This window comes from Pseudonaja textilis, chromosome 5 (assembly GCF_049901715.1).
Source record: "Pseudonaja textilis isolate UNSWEBS1 chromosome 5, rPseTex1.2, whole genome shotgun sequence".
Classification (NCBI taxonomy): Eukaryota; Metazoa; Chordata; class Lepidosauria; order Squamata; family Elapidae; genus Pseudonaja; species Pseudonaja textilis.
In genome coordinates, this window is record NC_141994.1 from 17,436,120 (window position 1) to 17,454,742 (window position 18,623).

General features: G+C 39.8%; 1 protein-coding gene across 2 annotated transcripts in view; it reads right to left on the reverse strand.

The window, feature by feature from the left end:
* Positions 1 to 218: 218 nt before the first annotated feature.
* The window catches only part of PHF21B (PHD finger protein 21B), a 169,013-nt gene continuing 150,608 nt past the window's right edge, over positions 219 to 18,623 (reverse strand). For both annotated transcript variants that reach the window (XM_087934198.1, XM_026706169.2), the window contains exons 8-13: positions 17,374 to 17,428; positions 15,772 to 15,794; positions 13,506 to 13,664; positions 8,991 to 9,066; positions 4,848 to 4,951; positions 219 to 1,049 (exon numbers count right to left, since the gene is read on the reverse strand). In XM_087934198.1, coding sequence (XP_087790324.1) covers positions 807 to 1,049; positions 4,848 to 4,951; positions 8,991 to 9,066; positions 13,506 to 13,664; positions 15,772 to 15,794; positions 17,374 to 17,428 — 660 coding nt within the window. In that variant the 3' untranslated portion in view covers positions 219 to 806. The remainder of the gene's footprint in view (positions 1,050 to 4,847; positions 4,952 to 8,990; positions 9,067 to 13,505; positions 13,665 to 15,771; positions 15,795 to 17,373; positions 17,429 to 18,623) is intronic.

Consider the following 18,623-nt stretch of genomic DNA (forward strand, 5'->3'; position numbering starts at 1 on the left):
AGCATGAAAATACTTCAATATTTCACTAGAAATGGTAAAATTTCATACATTTTTATTTAAATATCTGCAATTATAATACTGAAAAAAAAGATTTGATTTTGAAGGCTCTGAAAGTGTCCACAAATGTAACTTCTCTATAGCCCTGAATGAAGACGACACTTGATCCTTTTTTTTTAATTAAAAAAAAATCAGGAATCTATGCTATTTTTTTTAAAAAAAAGAAAAAGTCACCATTTTTCATTCTCGGTGCCTGTATCTACTATCTATCTGCCCTAGTGCACCAATGGTTTGCTTTTCAACCTATTTTCTCTTCCCAAAGAGCAGCTTCTTTGCACCTCTCTGCATCTTCTAGCAGGCCCCTTCCGCCTGTCCAGGCCGCCCGTCTTCCATCCACGCGGCATCCTTTTCTGCATTAATTACATTAAGGCCAAAGCAACCAAACGAAGGGAAAGGAGGATTGTAAGCACTGAGATTCCCAGCAATGAAAAAAAAAAGAGAGGAGGAAATAATGACATTGAGCTGCCAAGGGGGGTGGGGGTGTGGGGAACGGGACTCAATGGCGGGATTGTTATTACTATTTTTTCCCCCCACACAACTTTCAGTACATGGAAGAAGACCAATGTCACTTTCTTGTTTTCCCAGGTTTTTATTTTTCTGGATGCATCTTTTTTTTCTCTCCGTAGGCCTGCATGCACTTAAAAGTGTTCTTGCTGGCTGGATTGGTTTCTCTTCTGAAGAAAAGTGTGTTTTTTGTGGAGGGGGGGAAACCCACCAATGGGGGGGGAGGGGAGGGCAGCCCCCCCCTGTCAGTTGTTGCCCTGTGTCGACTGCAAGGGTTGGGGAGCAGCGGCAGCCGAGGCAGAGGATGGTTTGGTCCAGGGGACAGTCAGCAGGGAGGAGGAGGAGGAGGAGGAGGTGGTGGTTGTTGTCATGGTAACCTGAAGCATCTGCTCATTCTGTATCAGTCTAATGAGAGTTTTGAGGTGTTCCAGCGATGATTGAACCCCTTTCTGTTGGGCCAACAGGCTGTTTTTGATCTCTAGGCATTTCTGTCAAATTAGAAATGGAAAGACAAGAGTAAGGAATCACCCACAAGAAACGATCAAAGCATCCCTCAGCAAATGGACGCCACGGAGGACTTGCAACAAAGATAGTTGCCCTGCGACATCCTTATGGCTAGAATATCAGTCAGGGCACTTAAAAACAGATTTTCCCTCCCTTTCCTATTTCTTCTTGGCGGCACACCGACATAATTTAATACAGAGATTGTTTTCCAAACCAGTTTCACTCTGAAGTAACATACAGTTTATTAAGATCACCTTTATCTGACTGATTTCCTCATGAAAAAAGGCAGGATAGAAATTCTACAAATAAATAAATGAGCACAGCCCGCTCTGGTTATTATTTGAATGGGGCAACTGCCGGGATTCTAAAAATGAAAAGTCAAAAAAATCATGTATATTATTTTATTATATTTTTATTAAAGACATTCCTATTGCTCTTGGAGGATCACATGAAATATACAAAAATCAAAATGTCATAATGTCATAATGACAAATAAAACAAACACAAACTGACATGTAACAAAGAAACCTACACAAAAATAAAGCAATCAGATGCAAAAAGAAAAGTTTGTGGTACAGGTAAATTCAGAGGATACCTCCTGTGAAATTTCAACCATTGCAGGAGGTCAGCAGGGAAGGAGACAACCTGTCTCTATCAGAAATAGTTCCATAGCGCTGGCACCGCCAAAGAAAAGCAGTACCTTCTCGCTTCAGCCACCACCAACCTTAACTTCTCAAAAATGTGGGATCTGCAGCAGTTTTCTCCTGGTTATTCTAGTACTGGTGGAGTTCTGCAGGTATCTGGGTGCCAGTCTATAAAAAGTATTATAGGCCAAAAACAGTACTTTAAATTATACAGGGAAATGGATCTGCAGCCAGTGTGGAGTCTACAAAAACAGTATTATATGCTTCCAGTGCCAGGAGCTGAAAAGCACATGGGTTGCATTTTGGACAAGTCAAGTTTTTGAGTGCTCTTTAAAAGCAACATCAAGCAGTGCATGCTACCAAGTTGGTAATGAGGACATGAATGACTGTAGCCAGGTTCTGCCACATCAGGTAAGATCACAACTAAATCACCAGTGGAAGTTAGCCATGGGTCCCTCTGACCACAACTTCCACCTGCTGTTTAAGCAGGAGTCATGAGTGCCGAAGGTGGCCTCTGATGGGTAGGGCTTACTCGCCAAGGAACAAGTCTAGTGATGACAGAGAACTCTGATGCATCAGCTGCAACCCTAACTTACTAGAGTTCAGTTTCAGTTTATTATCTCCCGTCCAGATCCTGGTTTCAATACCATGAAAGAACTTTGAAACAGGTCCCTTCACAGCCCAGACTTCAATGTATAACGGAGTATCATCAGCACACCAATGATGCTCATTACCAAACCCGTCAAATGAGCTTTCTTCACAGCTTCATAAAGACGTTAAGAACCCTGCAGGGCCCCACATATTGCAGTAAACCGGGCAGTCTTCTCTTCAACTACTACAGTAGATTAAAGCCATACATTGAAGAAGAAGCAGAACCACCACAAAATATTGTTTCCTATCCTCCATGCCAGCAGGCTGTCCAACAAAATATCATGGCTGGTGATAGGAAATGTGGCTGAGAGATCCAATTAGATCAGGAACAGGGCATATTCCATCCAGGGTTTAACCCAGATCATCCAGGAGAATAACCAGTACCGTCTCCAGTCTGCACCTGGATTTGAATTCAGATTAAAAAGAGTCCTGCTGCTTGTGGGATACTGAGAAGATGATCACCTTTTATCTCGTCAACAACCTTCCCTACAAAGAGAAGCTAGAGACCAGCCAATAATTCCCAGGATTCTTGGTTCTAGGGATGTCTCTTCAAAAGGGGGTGAAACTTTTTTCAAGATGCAGATGACTCCTCCCTCCCACAATTGGAGACTTGGCATGGACAATTCCACCTCTTTTCCACACTAGTTGGAATTGGCAGGAGTCCAAACAGTAAGTGACAGAAGATCACAAAGACCCCTGTCATCCACTTCTGGAGATCACAGGCTAAAAGGGCGGCCAGAAAACAGCTCGTGACAATGCCCTGATCAACTTGTCGATGAAGAGGCAAGATTACAACAAATTTGAGCGACTCTGTGCACAGAGTCGTCTTAAGAGAGATGGGTGGCATATAAATTTAATAAATAAATAAATCTGGTCACAAAGACCAGGCAGAAGATTACAAGATTATCTCAGTGCAGCAATGAGTTTGTAACTCTGAACAAGACCACTGAACAACAGTCTTCCAATATATATATATATTAAATGGAAAAGAAGCAGCAACAATGCTTTGATTCCCTTATCACTATAGTGACATGTTCAGTCAGATTTCTTTTTCGCTTTCTTTATCTAACACTCCAGGTATCATTTCTGGTACTTTTATCTTTCTGAGAGCCTCCTTAGATTGGCCATCACAGGGAGGCCACTCAAGGGCAGGAATGTCCAGTGCCCAGTTCACCTCCTACTCCAGTTACTCAGCAGAGATTAAAGAAAACTGCCCACTAGAGAGCTGAGATATTCCACAGGGGCACTAGCCCAGCTTCTTTGTCTTCCCAACCTGATTCCTACCAACCAATTCTCTTGAACCTTCAAGTCCAAATGACCAAGAAAGAGCAAATCTTGAACAGAATAACAGAGTTGGAAGGGATCTTGAAATCTTCCAGTCCAACTCTCTCCTTAGGCAGGAAACTCTATACCATTCCAGACAAATGGTGGTCCAATCTTTTCTTTAAAGATCTCCAGTCTTGGAGCATCCACAATGTCTGGAGGCAAATCATTCCATTGATAGCCTCAAAGTCTTTACTCCAGAAGACCACTCTCCACTTATTCACCAGCAGGTCCAAAATTTGGAGGGGGAAGTGTCATCAGTAGCAACAGTACCCAAGCTAACAACCAGGTTCCATCATCACTCAACACCTGTCCCCAAAGCAGCAGAGATAAATGTACTCAGAGATCAGGAGATCTGTGCTGCAGACTCAAAAAGTCTCCGTTCCCAGGGAAGTCACATGTAAGCCCCAACCCATGCCACTGGAGATGGACCCTAACACAAACCACAAACTACCACCTTCCTCCCTCCCCAAAATTCTACCATTCATTATCTGACAGCCCCTGGGACATAACAACAACAAAAATATCATCTTTTCCTTATCAGAATCCAGCTGGGAAGGTTAGAAATGGTAATCACATGATTACCCTGGGATGCAGCAACTCTCCAAAAACATGCCCGTTGCCAAGTGCCCAAATTTTGATCAAGTGACTGTGGTGATGTTGGGATGATTATAAGGGGGAGGACTAGCCATAAAACACCTTTTTCCAGTGCCATTTTAACTCTGAACCATTGCTAAAGAAACAGCTGTACAAATGGAGGTATACATAGTATAATCTGGTTAGTAGACAGACCAGCAAGAAGCCAGAGAAATGTGTATGTGTTCTAAAGAAGTATTTTACAGCCAAGTAATCCTCAATGGCCTGTTGGTGGAGTAACCAGCATGATTGGCAAAAAGTCTCTTTTTTTTAACCTGCTAGCAATGCAGCATTGGAGAAGCTGTAAAGAAGTCAATGGTGAAAATGAAATGCCTAATAATGACCTAATGGGGCTTAAAGGACAATTGACTATAATGTCTTGCAAAGTCTTGTTTTCTTAAAATTGCTCTTGAAGGAGCATTGTCTTTGGCTACCATCTTCTAGCTCGCCTGAAATTCTGAGAAACCTTCCCATTTGTCTCTTTGTCTCCCGTGGGCCCTGAGATAAGAAACAAGCTGGGAATTATACCTTCATTGCATTATTAAGAAAGCATTCTTTTTCCTCCAGCTGTCTGTGTTCTCCTCTTAATTCACTGCTCCTCTTTAATAGCCTCCTCTTCTCTTCTTCTTTGACTGAAAAAGACACAAACAGAAGCAAGGAAGATAATGACACTTTCTACCAAACACAGCAGATGAGCCAAATGCATCTGGAAAGAACTGGACAGGTCCTTGGGGCAGCAACTAGGGGTGATGCAGAAGAGGCAATGGCCTTCCCCACTTCGACAAGATCTTCCTTCACTCAAGGCCATGTCACATGGCTGGCAGCTTTTCCTACCTGACATGGTTTTTGTGTATTAGACAAAGACTATCTCCAACGGGCCAGCCAGCCAAGATAGAAGAGTAGCCCCAGCCTCCAAAATTGTCCCAGAGAAGAATGAGTGTTGTTCTGGAGAAGGGACGAGGCTGGAGTTCTGCCCAAAGATTCTACCACAGGTAAAGAAGCTCAGCTAATTACTTATATGGTGTCAATCTGCTCAGCTTTTCAATATGGCTAGAAGCTAATTACTATTTAGGGTGTGTCAAATTTTTCAACTTTCAATTTCCAAACATCAGGGGTGCTCAAAAGTTGTGACTTGCCTTGGGGATTGTAAAGATATTTTGGTTACTTCAATATAATTTAGATGTGCTTGGTAAGGAACTAAATAAATATCATAACTTTTTAACATTTTAATTGTGTCAATTTGCTCAGCTTTTCAATATGGCTGGAAGCCCAACAATATGATAGGAACAAGCAAATGTCAGCACTGATCTCAATCCAGTGCCCGCTTTGCATGCAGACATGATCCAGACAATATACTCCAGATATACACTGCTCAAAAAAATAAAGGGAACACAAAAATAAGACATCCTAGATCTGAATGAATGAAATATTCTTATTAAATACTTTGTTCATTACATAGTTGAATGTGCTGGCAACAAAATCACACAAAAATTATCAATGGAAATCAAATTTAGCAACCCATGGAGGTCTGGATTTGGAGTTACCGTATTTCCCCATGTATAAGCACCCCCTTTGTATAAGCCACCCCCCCCAATTTTTGGACTGTGAAGTTTTGAAAAAAATATTTTATTAGAGAAACAAGTTATGAAGAAAGAAAATTTACAAAGAAACAAAATTCGACGTCTAGATCTACAACTTCGGTCATGACGCCGAAAGCGGTGCGGGCGACACTAGCAATCTACGCATTGGACGAGAGTAGGAACGAAGCATTCAGGCCGATGCCTAGCGTATGCATTTCTATCGCGTGCTCGCACTCGTAATCGTATCATCACGTACAATTTTTACAAAAAAGTATAGCATACTGCTGGAAAACCAGTTTATTCCTACTTTATTATTTTATGCATTTTTCACGTATAAAAGTGTACCTGCTTTGTATATGCCACCCCCTACTTTTGGGCTTGAAAATTTTGGAAAAAAGGGGTGGCTTATACATGGGGAAATACGGTACACTCAAAATTAAATTGGAAAAAAACACTACAGGCTGATCCAACTTTGAGGTAATGTCCTCAAAACAAGTCAAAATGAGGCTCAGTAGTGTGTGTGGCCTCCACGTGCCTGTATGACCTCCCTACGATGCCTGGGCATGCTCCTGATGAGGTGGTGGATGGTCTCCTGAGGGATCTCCTCCCACACCTGGACTAAATCATCCCCCAACTCCTGGACAGTCTGTGGTGCAACGTGGTGTTGGTGGATGGAGCGAGACATGATGTCCCAGATGTGCTCAATTGGATTCAGGTCTGGGGAACAGGTGGGCCAGTCCATAGCATCAATGCCTTCGTCTTGCAGGAACTGCTGACATACTCCAGCCACATGAGGTCTAGCATTGTCTTGCATTAAGAGGAACCCAGGGCCAGCCGCACCAGCATATGGTCTCCCAAGGGGTCTAAGGATCTCATCTCGGTACCTAATGGCAGTCAGGTTACCTCTGGCGAGCACATGGAGGGCTGTGCGGCCCCCTAAAGAAATACCACCCCACACCATTACTGACCCACTGCCAAACCGGACATGCTGGAGGATGTTGCAGGCAGCAGAACGTTCTCCACGGCATCTCCAGACCCTGTCACGTCTGTCACATGTGCTCAGTGTGAAGAGCACAGGGCGCCAGTGGCGAATTTGCCAATCTTGGTGTTCTCTGGCAAGCGCCAAACATCCTGCACAGTGTTGGGCTGTAAGCACAACCTCCACCTGTGGACGTTGGGCTCTCATACCACCCTCATGTAGTCTGTTTCTGACAGTTTGAGCAGCCACATGCACATTTTTGGCCCGCTGGAGGTCATTTTGCAGGGTTCTGGCAGTGCTCCTCCTGTCCCTCCTTGCACAAAGGCGGAGGAGGTGGCGGTCCTGATGCTGGGTTGTTGCCCTCCTATGTACGGCCTCCTCCACGTCTCCTGATGTAGGCCTGTCTCCTGGTAGCGCCTCCATGCTCTGGACACTACGCTGACAGACACAGCAAATCTTCTTGCCACAGCATTGATGTGCCATCCTAGATGGGCTGCACTACCTGAGCCACTTGTGTGGGTTGTAGACGGCGTCTCATGCTACCACTAGTGACAGCACCACCAGCATTCAAAAGTGACCAAACCATCAGCCAGAAAGCATAGGAACTGAGAAGTGATCTGTGGTCACCACCTGCAGAACCACTCCTTTATTGGGGATGTCTTGCTAACTGCCTATGCTTTCCACCTGTTGTCTATTCCATTTGCACAACAGCAGGTGAAATTGATTGTCAATCAGTGTTGCTAGCTAAGTGGACAGTTTGATTTCACAGAAGTGTGATTGACTTGGAGTTACACTGTGTTGTTTAAGTGTTCCCTTTATTTTTTTTGAGCAGTGTATAAGAGTCTATATAAACAAGATTCTTAAATTCTTCAATTAATTCACATTTTTTTCTCATACAATTCAATGGCTGCAATGAGATTAACAAGAGAATACAAAGAAGTCCTCACTTACCAGCTGCAGTTAGGACTGGGGACATTGTCAGTAAGTGGCATGGTCATTAAGTGAAATATCATAGCACCAAGCCCAAATCACAGTAGTATAGCACTTAGACTTATATACCGCTTCACAGTGCTTTACAGCCCTCTCTAAGCAGTTTGTAGAGTCAGCCTATTGTCCCCAACAATCTGGGTCCTCATTTTACCCACCATGGAAGGCTTACTCAACCTTGAGCCTAGTGAGATTCAAACTGCCATTTTAGAAGGCAGTCAACAGAAGTAGCCTGCAGTACTGTGTTCTAACCACTGCACCACCATGGCTCATAACTTTAGTTCTGCCAAGATTGTTAATCACAATTCACCCACATGCATTAAGTACAGTATCACTTTTCTTATCAGAAGCCAGCTGGAAAGCTTGCAGACGTTGATCATGTGACTGTGGGATGCTGCAACCATCACAAATGTGTGCCAGTTGCCAACAGTCTGAATCACAATCATACGACCACGGGGATGCTGTAAGAGTCCCATGTTCAAAGGTCGATCAATCAACTTTTCAGCATCATCCTAATTTTGAATGATCAATAAATGGAGTAGTTCTGAAGCGAGGACCACTTGTACTGTATAATGTTCCATTCCATAGTTGGCAAAGAGATTTCCCAATTTCAGGCCACTGACTGATCGATCTATACCAGGGTGTCAAACTCACATCATCATAGCATCGTGACACGACTTTTTCCCTTCGCTAAATTGGGCATGGGCGTGGCTTGTGTGTGATACATCTGGCCCACAGGCTATGAGTTTGACACCCCTGATCTATACATTTATATGCTGTCACCTTTTAGGATTCTAAAGGGCAACATCTAAAAAAGTCTAGAAAGTGCAAAAGACGTGAGAATTAAGGTAAAAACGAGCAAAACATGTTTTCAAATAAATACGTTAGGAAGACATCTGAATTCATCCACTGTCTGTCTCTCTCTCTCGCAAAATAGTTTTGTCTCCAGTGTAAATTGTATTAAGAACAGCTGTTGGATAAAAGTTCTTGTCTGACCATTCCTGTTACATTTAGATGGGCACATGCCTTCAGAGTAGCTTGCAATCCACCCCTGGGGTGACTTCAATTTTCAAGCTGCTGACATTTGAGAAACTCTATCTAATAATCAATCACTTCAGCACATACCTGTTTTATGAGTAACGTATGATTGCACCACAGCCAGAGTTCCAGACCAGGGGACATTGTCATCTTTCTTTAACACCTACAGGTTTCAGATAATAACAGCTTTCAGCAATTCAAGGACACAGCTAGGACACAACATTTGTGAGCACCTCATCTTCTCCTCCCCTCAGTTTTCTTAATCAAAAGTTGGTCATATCAGAAATACCCAACAGGTACACAACACTGGCTCAAGTGGTTTGCAAAATAAAAATTCATGGGAGATCTTATGGAAAAAATGTAAAAACTCTCTTTTCCTCTTTTATTATGGAGAATAGGAAAATATCCTCTGTTTTATCCATCTAGTAAATATCTCCCCAAGCCACTCAAACTGGTTGCCAGCCACCATATATGCAGTGCCCAAACTGCATAAAGACGTTCAACATGCCTGTGTTGACAATGAAATACTTTGTCATTATCATAACCACTAAAGGTATCTTTTGCCTTGTCTCAAGAGAAAATCTGCTTCAATAAAATCTGCTTCCTAAGAGATCTGTAAGGAGCGTGCATAAGTGCACAATCGTGCCTACTGTCCCTGTCCTATTGTCCCCATTTATTCACACCTGTTTCCTGTATTCTTATTCATGTTTATACTTATTCCTATTATCTTGTAAGCGATTGCCAAATAAAATAAATTAAAAAAAAGTAAATCTGGGAATGATAATCTCTCCTGGGATATCCCTGTGAGAAGCAGAGAGCCTAAAAAACAGTTGGAATCTCTCAAGCAAATTTTATTTCCTACACAGGTAGTCCCCAAGTTATATCATGTGACCGAGCCAACTTTATGACCTTTTGTGGCAGTTGTTAAGTAAACAGCACAGTTATTATGAGAACCAGGGGTTTACTATGGATGTGATTTTGCCTCAAAATGGAAGCAATGCTGGGTTGTTGGTTTTTTTTTGCAAAACTGTCATAAAACATAGTAATGTGATGTTGCAGGATGTTGCAAGTGTCAATAAACGCAGCTCAGTTGCCGAATGCCTGAAGTGCTGTCATTTGACCATAGAGTGAGAAACTGTTGGAACTTCAAATGTGGATCATAAGTACCCCTGAAGTAAAGCCATTGGAACTTTGAATAGTCACTAAGTGATCGGTTGTAAGTCGGGGAGTACCTGGATTCTCCATGGGGAAAACTTAAATTTCTATAATTCAAGAAAGGTCTAAGAGAATATTTATTCTTTATTTATTTGGTAAATTTATGCAGTCACCCATTTCTCTTATTTCATATGTATATTGAATATAATACAATATATGTAATACTCCCACACTTGGAGATATCCCCTGTCTTAAAATCGGTGAGAGATTCACAATTACTGTATATCTTTTAAGTACCTGCTAAAAGTGTTTAAGATCTAAGATTTCTCTGCAGGAATGTTGTGTCTTGGATTTTAAAAGAGCTGATTTTAATAAACTCAGAGAGAACTTGGGAAAGATTCCATGGATGAAAATCCTAAAGGGGAAAACAACTCAAGAATCTTGGGAAACTCTAAAAGGTATGATCATAGAAGCCCAGACCAGCATAATACCACTGAGAAAGAAAAACAAGAAATCCAAGAAGAAACCAGCATGGCTGCACAAAGATCTCTCTGGCAAATTGAAAGAAAAAAAGGACAAGTACAAAAAATTGAAAGAAGGACATACAACTAAGACAGATTATCAGCAGATAGCCAGAATCTGCAAAGACGAAGTCAGGACAGCAAAGGCTCAGAATGAACAAAGACTTGCAACAAAAGACAAAGATAATTTAAAAAAGTTTCTTCCAACATATAAATAACAAGAAAAAAATCAAGGAAACAGTCAGCCCGCTAAAGAGAGAAAGCAGAACTGCTTAACTCGTTCTTTGCATCCGTCTTCACGCAAAAAGAAACTATAGCTCAACCCACCAAAAACATAACTGTAAAAGACAGAACAGAAATAAAAGTTAAAATAAGCAAAAAAAATAGTAAGAGAACACCTGTCTGATCTTGATGAACACAAATCACCGGGGCCTGATGGATTACATCCCAGAGTTTTAAAGGAGCTGGCAGAGGTCATCTCAGAACCACTGCACTATATCTTTCAAAAGTCCTGGAGCACTGGGGAACTACCAGAGGACTGGAAAAGAGCTGATGTGGTTCCCATCTTCAAAAAAGGGAAAAAAAACCAGACCCAGGAAACTATAGATCAATCAGCCTAACGTCAATACCGGGAAGATACTGGAAAGGATAATAAAAACAGATCTACCAACATCTAGAAACAAGTAATAACTAGCAGTCAGCACCGGTTTGTTAAGAACAGCTCATGCCAGATCAATCTTATTTCATTCTTCAACAAAGTGACTAAATTAGTAGACCAGCAAAATACTGTGGACATAATATATTTAGATTTCAGCAAGGCATTTGACAAAGTAGACCACAACCTACTTCTTAGTAAGCTAGAAAAAAGTGGAATAGATAGCAGCACCACTAGATGGATTCGCAACTGGCTGGCAAACCATACTCAACGAGTAGTCTTTAATCGGTCTAAGTCTACAGGGAGGGAAGTAAGCAGTGGGGTGCCACAAGGTTCTGTCTTAGGCCCAGTACTCTTCAATATCTTCATTAACGACTTAGAGGAGGGAATAGAAGGGGAACTTACCAAATTTGCAGATGATACTAGGTTGGCAAGAATAACTAACACCCAAGAAGATAGGCTCAAGATCCAGATGGATCTTGACAGACTAGAACACTGGGCTGTATCTAACAAAATGAAAGTCAATATAGAGAAAAGTAAAGTCCTACACTTAGGCAAGAAAAACCAAAAGTACACGTATAGACTGGGTGAAACCAGACTCAATAGCAGTAACTGTGAGTCTTAGTGGACAACCAGCTAAATATGAGCCAGCAGTGTGCAGCAGCAGTCAAAAAGCTAATATAATCCTAAGCTGTATTAACAGAGGGATACAATCAAGATCAAGTGAGGTACTAATACCACTCCATAAAGCCTTAGTAAGACCACATCCAGTTTTGGTCACCACATTATAAAAAAGATGTTGAGACTCCAGAAAAAGTACAGAAAAGAGCAACCAGAATTAGGGGACTGGAGGCTAAGGCATAGGAAGAACGGTTACAGGAACTGGGCTTGGCTAGTCTAGGGAAGAGAAGGACCAGGGGAGACAGGATAGCAGTCTTCCAATATTTGAGGGGCTGCCATAGAGAGGAGGAAGGGGTCAAGCCATTTTCCTGAAGGCCAGACAAGGAATAATGGATGGAAACTGAACAAGGAGAGATTCAACCTGGAAATAAGGAGAAACTTTCTGACAGTGAGAACAATCAACCAATGGAACAGAAGTTGCCCTCTGAAGTTGTGGGAGCTTCATCACTTGAAACTTTCAAGAAGTAATTGGACTGTCATTTATCAGAAATGGTGTAGGGTCTCCCGTTTGGGCAGAGGGTTGGACTAGATGACCTACAAGGCTCCTTCCAACTCTGATTATCTCTTATCTGTTACTGTTATCTGTCTTTGTTATTTTTTTCCATTTTTCAACTCGAATATATAATTTTCAAGTTTTGTTCTATACTTTAAAATAATCTATCAATATATTAAATCAGCAAATAAATGAGGGAGATTCTTTTTTTCACTACTTTGATTGTGGCAAACATTCTGCAGGTCTGTCTTGATTTATTTATTATATTTAGGAACTGGCCATATCTTGACAGAGAGAGGCCTTATTATTTAATAATCATATCTGAAATGGCCATGGGAGTAGCTGTCCAAAAAATCAAGACAGTGGATGTAACAATGCAATTAAAGCGCCTTTTTAATAATATGCATTTGAAAAGGATTTTGGTAAGTACCAGGTTATGTAAATTGCTGTACTAAAGATGTTTTCCCACAGAAGAACGATCTAGAATTTCTTGAAGGAAGAAATATTATCACCTTTTCTATCACACAATACTTTGTTTTTTACATTCGGTATGACAATAATTCTAGAGTAAATAAATCCTAAAAAATTTCTGATAAGAAAAAGCAGGCATACTTCAGAAACAAATGTTTATGCCCATCCGTAGAAAGAAGAAAAGTGATTATTTATTTTGCACAACAGCTGATAAAATGAACAAGATATGGAAAATATTTTGCAAATTATAATGTGCAAAAAGTTTTAAGTCTTCATTGGTTCTAAGTGGAAACATCCCATTTTTGAGGCTGACTTCCTTGTTTCGAGCAAGTAGCAGCCGCCTTCTGGATTTTGGAATGGGATTTTCTGATCATATTGACAGTCTGGTGGCTAAACAGCTCTGTTTTCAACTCCAAATACTGTTTCAACTGAAGATATGAAACATCAGTCTTCATAGGAATCTTATAATGGGAGCATGGCTATTGAGGTCATAATTTATCCTCAAACGAGAAAGAAAGTTGTTGTGGAAAAGATGAATACATCATACAACTCTATCTTATCAAAATTAAATAGAGTTCACATCTCAGAGATTCTTTGTTTAGTACCTGCAGTGCCAAGTAGCTTACCTTTTCTTGGCACTTGGGACAGACCCATGCTCCTTTAGGAACGCTCTTCAAGGGAGGATCCAAGCAGCTGAGGTGATAGGCCCTGGAGCATGTTCCACAAGGTTGTAAGTTGGCACCATGCTTGCATGCTGAACAGTATTCCTCATGGCTGACCTCATTCTGAAACATGGCAAGGGTAAAGTTGAAGCGGTTCCTCAAAAACAGAAATAGATTTTTGTGGGGCCCGCATTTTACTAAACAAGCATTAATTAGGCCACCATATCCCTCAACATTTCACCAGTATGCTTGTTTATTCATCAGGGGTCCTTGATGCTCTCTGAGCTGGATTGTTTTCTTGCAGATGTTACTGCTAGCACTGATGGTGTTACCTAGTTTGGGTAACTGCAAGAAAACAACCTAGCTCAGAGAGCACAAGGACCTCTCATGTCAATCCTGAGCTACAAATATTCTCCTTTATTAGTACTTGTTTATTCACAAGCTTTCCTCCAAGGATCACATCAAAGACCACTAATTATCACTATGCCTTGCAACTAAATATGAATGTCTTGAGGCAGGTGTTCATTATTCTGAGGAACAGGGAGTGAAAGCCACTACAGGTGGCTCCCTTGAAGACATAAGACATACAACTTGAAGACATACAAGTCTGGGGAAGCCTGTTTCACTTAATAAGTGCAGCAAGAAAGCTAGTAAAATGGGGCAAAACTCACTTAACAAAAGAAATTTGGGGGTCAATTGTGTACACTGAAGGTTCCCAGTAACATAGCTGCTTTAATGGTTCAAAGAAGTGTTATTTGTTCATGGCCACATACTCTGCAAATGCCTGTATCTCTCAGATGCTTTAATCAAGGAAGGAATCTGGTGGTCCTGATTGACAATGCAATGAAAATGCCAATTTAGTCCACAACAGCTGTGAAAGATAGAAATTACACACTTGGAATTGTGATGAAATTAATCAAAAATAGAATTGCCTCTGTTGCATTGTCCTAATATATATAAACTATTAATCATCTATCTCAAAATGAGAACTTTCAATAATTTTCTTTTTTTAAAAATCTTTGCTTCTCAGAATGATAAAGGAACTGAAAAAGACCCATATCAGAATGGAAAGGCTGCAGCATTGCAGTTTGATTAAAGATTTATTTGTTTGTTTGTTTGTTTGTTTGTTTGATTTTCAAGGCTGCTTGACTCTGAAAATACACTGGGCAATTGCAGTATTTTAAATATATAATTTAAAAATACAGTTAAAAACCTATGTGCCCAAATTAAGCAGGACAAGATACAAAAGTCTGCAAGCAACATCAAATTATCCAGAGTCTTATATGTACATAAAGATAATGGACAGTGTTGATCTTTCTTTCTCCTAATAGTCATCCAGGGAAAAGAACTGAAGCTTCACGGCCGACCAAACTGAATTAAACTCCTATTTCATGGATGCACTTACAACAAAATATCAGAAGAAAAGTGTAATTGTAAGGCCGGGAATAGCAAATGTCTTCTTATTTATCTTTGCAAAGCACTAAGGGAGCTTTTTGGAGATTGAAGCCTGAAATATAAATGCTGAAAAAACAACCACAATATCTCAAAATAGTGTGTCAAATTAAATTGCTTTGCTAATCTATGGGCAATGAATAATTACTACTAGGAGAATTAAAAATCTATTAACTTTTGAATTCATATATTTTGCAGTTCAGAATAAATGTGACTTACTGACTTACTGAAATGAGACTAATTTGGTTTTTGGTTTTTATAGAAAGATAAACATGTTTTTTATTATAGAAAAGATTTTATGAATTTACTGTTTTGTTTTTGATTTAGGCAAGTTGTGATTCACACTAAAACCATCAGTTACATGGAACATCCAAATAAGACTGAATAAACCACCTCTGTCTTCCTGAAACGGTAACACAACCTCTTGCAATCCAACTTCAGACGCTGCCCTTAATCTGCCTATGCTGAAGTAGTGACTAAATTCTGGAAAATCCAAGATGTTTTTCCATTTTTGCAACTTTCAGATGTGTGAACTTCAACGCCCAGAATTCCCCAGAGGAGGAGGAGGAATCCAATCTAATGTAGCCCTTGGTCCTGTCCATTTTATGAAGCTTTTCTCGGGTCATGATGCTGTGAAAAGCCCAGGTGGCTCTTGAGTCAATGGAAGGTGTGGATCATGGCAGTAAGGAAAGTATGTTGCAGGACTCACATATAAATTACTCTTTGCAGAAAAACATGCTGTGATTGAAACAGTTTGTAGTAATGGACAAAAACATACCTTCCAACATGGATCCTCATTGGCTGGCATTGTGAGGAAGGGCAAAGACAGGTTAGTAGAAGTGAGGTTAGATTTGCAGCTTAATGGGTGGCAGTTAAATGATGATCCAAATGTATTATACAAAGTTGCAATCGATACAAAGATATTTACAATCAACTTAACTTGCAATTTCTTTGATTTTCATTTTTCCATACATAAGGGTGTTTTTCCAACTTAGCAACTTTAAGATGTGTGGACTTCAACTTCCAGAATTAATCAATCAGTGTGAAAAACATTGATGTAAAATCTCCATTTTTGTATGATTCCTATTTTGGAACCATGGCAATTGCTTAATGAATTGCTCAAATACTCAGTAACCATCCATAAAAATAACAGGTATAGGTTGATCAGCTAGGGTTATGAAAGATAGCAAGAGCAACAGCACTTAAGACTTATATGTACTGCTTCACGGTGCTTTGCAGTCCTCTCTAAGTGGTTTACAGAGCCAGCATGTTGCCCCTAACAATCTGGATCCTCATTTTACTGACCTTGGAAGGATGGAAGGCTGAGGCAACCTTGAGCCAACCAGAATTGAATTGCTGGCAGTGGGCAGAATTAGCCTGCAAGCTCAGAGATCAATGTCTTTTCTCAAAAAGTTTAGTAGAAGAAATGAGAAATGTGGCAATATATAAAGTAAGATATATAAAATCTCCTGAAATACTAGAGGAATAAGCACCCCATTCTGGAAGCATTTGTCCATGTTAGGCACAAGATTAGTTCCACTTGAATAACACCAAAGTTATACTTTCAAAAAACTGAAGGTAACAACAAAGAATTGAAGATTTGATGGTAATAAAAAAACTAACAACTGTGTCTTTGTGATACAGTCTTTAATACAGACTTTAGCAACTGCCTCATTTAGCAACAGTTCAAAGTTAGGATAGTGATGAAAAAATAAACTTGGTGACCAATCCTCACATTTAAGCAAATCTTCATAGGTAAGCAAAATTGAAGGGACTGTAAGCAGAGTTGTGGGTTCATTTAGCGTCCATTTCGCTTAATAACCAAGTTGAGCATCACAATTGTGGTCACCAAGCAAGGATTACCTGAGCTAGGGTTCTGTTTTCTTTCTAAATTTGTGGGTTTGTCTTTTTTGCTCTTGCTAAATAACTTCATAACTTTCTACTAGAAGCCAAAGTTATAGTTTATAGTACAATTGCAATACAGCTAGGTATTACTAATGGTATGATATCTACAACACATACTTCCTAACAAGAAATTGCAAAACTTATTCAAACAATGTTATTAGAATAAAACAAGAACTACCAGTTTTTTTAAAAAAACATTTTTAAGATTACTAACTTTTGCTATAATATAAATTTTCACATTTAGGGGTCAAGTGTCAGATATACAGCAACGCAGCTATATTCCCAAGTAAAATTTCATAACAAGCCCTTCAAATCTACTTTCTCTTGTCCCAAGTTTGTGGTTTCTGCTAGATTTCGATCTTTCTGAAATCTAACAGCACATGGGTTACAAGCAGGAGACACTAGAATTTACAAGAACTATTTTATTCATGTGTTTGGCGTGCTGATCTTCCATTCAATAACTTGAAGAGCTTACCTCTTGTGGAGAGGAAAAAAGGGTTGTTCAAATAATTTGATGCAAGGCGTTTCCGCTGAAAAAGAAGAAAAAGTCCATATTTATATGAATGGCAGTTCTTGCATCGATTTCTGAAAAATCGAAGTAGTTTTCTTCTAAAGAATTTAACCCAAAACTTAAACATATAGCATCATTAACATATATATGTTTGTGAAAAAGAATGAATATTTGTGATGTATTGTATTTTTTAAAAAAGTTTAGTCGATTAGTTTGAATCAACGTGTGAGCAATATTGTGGTTGTGCAGTAACTGGGTCAAATTTCTTTTGGGAATGACTCATGGGCCCTCAGGGGCTTTCTTCTCCTTGAGATAAGGAGACACTGTAGGACCTTTAGTTCAGTTGAGAATATCAATATCCACAGGATGGAAGTTGGTGAAGAGACAAGATGGTCTATACACAAAAGGAGTGGGACTGGTATCATGATAACATGTTTGCCGTCTTGCCCATTCTGGCACTTCCCCAGAGATACTTTGACAGAAAACATCTCCAAATTTCATTCCCTCAAGAGTCAGGGTCCCAGATTTTGGACACATTCTTTAAGTTAGCCTGTTGGAGGCACCTTGGTTCAAAAACTGTTGCCCTATAGTGGATCATATTGCCCAGTTAAAGATCATGACAATGAGAGTTTTAGTAGTATATAGATTCCTGTATTGTTTTTTTCCTAATCAAAAACATTGCTTCCCTTTCTATAAAATGTTGTACATTTTAAATATATATCTTTTTTGTTCTATTAGTTGACAAATTTAGCCTGACTTTAAATTTATTCATGGCCTAATTGCTCATGTGCTAATTGCAGGAACTGAAATGAAATCTAATGAATCTAAAACCATAAATTTACTTAGTTTCCTGTTCTAGGAATGACCCCATTGTATAAATCTTTTAAATAATGTAAACCTCTCATTTCCTAATAGTGGGTGCTGTCTAATTTTATCTTCATCATAAAAGGGATGATGAAATAAAAGGGCTAAAGGATAATGGGGGTGGAGTTGATAAGCCAGTCTTTTCTAAATGTTAATTTTTTTTGAAGAAACAGACTTTGAATATGTTACAGAACTTTATGTATGTTTTTGTAAAAATGAAGTGCCCTAATTTTTGCTACTGGCATACTTCTAGATTCTTTGCTTAACCTAAGTGTTAATTCTTGTGACTTTATCAAGCCAAAATATTGTTAATCATAGCAAGAGTTAATATTTTGAATTTCAAGGTCTCT